The sequence below is a fragment of the Seriola lalandi genome, unplaced genomic scaffold (genome assembly GCF_002814215.2).
Source record: "Seriola lalandi dorsalis isolate HSWRI2012SDOR001 ecotype SW California unplaced genomic scaffold, Sedor1 jcf7180002043524, whole genome shotgun sequence".
Lineage (NCBI taxonomy): Eukaryota > Metazoa > Chordata > Actinopteri > Carangiformes > Carangidae > Seriola > Seriola lalandi.
The window spans coordinates 1-988 of record NW_019514092.1 but is presented as its reverse complement, the minus strand read 5'-3'; the positions used below and the strand labels follow the sequence as shown (position 1 = coordinate 988).

Genomic DNA, 988 nt, shown 5'->3' with positions numbered 1-988 from the left:
TTTTTTATCAAAATGATCAATACCAATCAAAAGATAACAAATGTTACCATAGCATTACACACCACCGATACATGATGTATGGTGAAGTATGATAATAATAATTGCTGATGCAATTATATTTGATTCATGCAACATGCATGACAAGATGTTCTCTTTCTTAACTTGAAAGATATTGTTGTTGTCATTTCCATTAGGAAATCTCATCTTACACAAAGAAATGCACAAAATACAAACTACAGCCTTCTGTTCATACAGAAGAACAAGTCCTTAAATTTCATAGAATTCAGTTGCAGTAATCTTTGACCAACATGGTCATCTCAGTTTGTCTGGTAGTAAGTCCAGTCTGTAAGTGTCTACCACGGCCTCCAGAGGGCGCTGTTGACTGGCCTGATCTCTTTGGTGATGCTGGTCTGGACTGTGGAGCTCAGGAGAGAGAAGTCAGCCTCCATCAGGTTCTTCTCAGAGGAAGACTGCAGCTTGTTGACGAGGTTCAGCAGTCTTCTCTGCTGTTGATTCTGCTGCTGCAGCTGTGTCAGGAAGCAAACTGTCATCTCCAGGATGTCTGCTTTCTCCAGCTTAGAGTCTGACTGCTGTTTGAGGAAGTCTGGACCCAGCAGAGACTTGAGCTGCTCAATGCTGCTGTTGATTCGCTCTCTGCGTAACTTCTCCACCAGAGGTTTTCTGAGCTGCAGAGAGAAGAACAAAGTCATTAATAAACATATTCTGGAGTAAAGTGTTAGCATTAACAAATACAACTTGTCATGAATGAAGATTGAGTCTCCTTGAATCTCCAATTTACCTTGTGGGTCAGAGTCAGATGCTCCTGAGAGTTGGTCATTGGTGCAGTGATTGTAGGTGCCATGGCTGGATCTGTGTGCTGTCGAGGTCTCTGTAGAGAGAATCTGATCTCTGCTGTCTTCATGCCTCCTATTTATAGTCCCACATCTCCATATGAATGTGTGGGTCTTGGTCTGGCAGGAGTTTCTCA

The 988-nt window shown here is 42.5% G+C and overlaps 1 protein-coding gene across 1 annotated transcript; it reads right to left on the bottom strand.

The window, feature by feature from the left end:
* Nucleotides 1-6: 6 nt before the first annotated feature.
* On the bottom strand, nucleotides 7-968 carry LOC111648575 (transcription factor HES-4-like). Its single transcript, XM_023398376.2, has 2 exons — nucleotides 800-968; nucleotides 7-686 (listed from the first exon to the last, which is right to left on the bottom strand). Exons 1-2 carry the CDS (start codon nucleotides 920-922, stop codon nucleotides 354-356), a joined length of 456 nt encoding a protein of 151 aa, XP_023254144.1. The 5' UTR covers nucleotides 923-968; the 3' UTR covers nucleotides 7-353.
* Nucleotides 969-988: the final 20 nt, after the last annotated feature.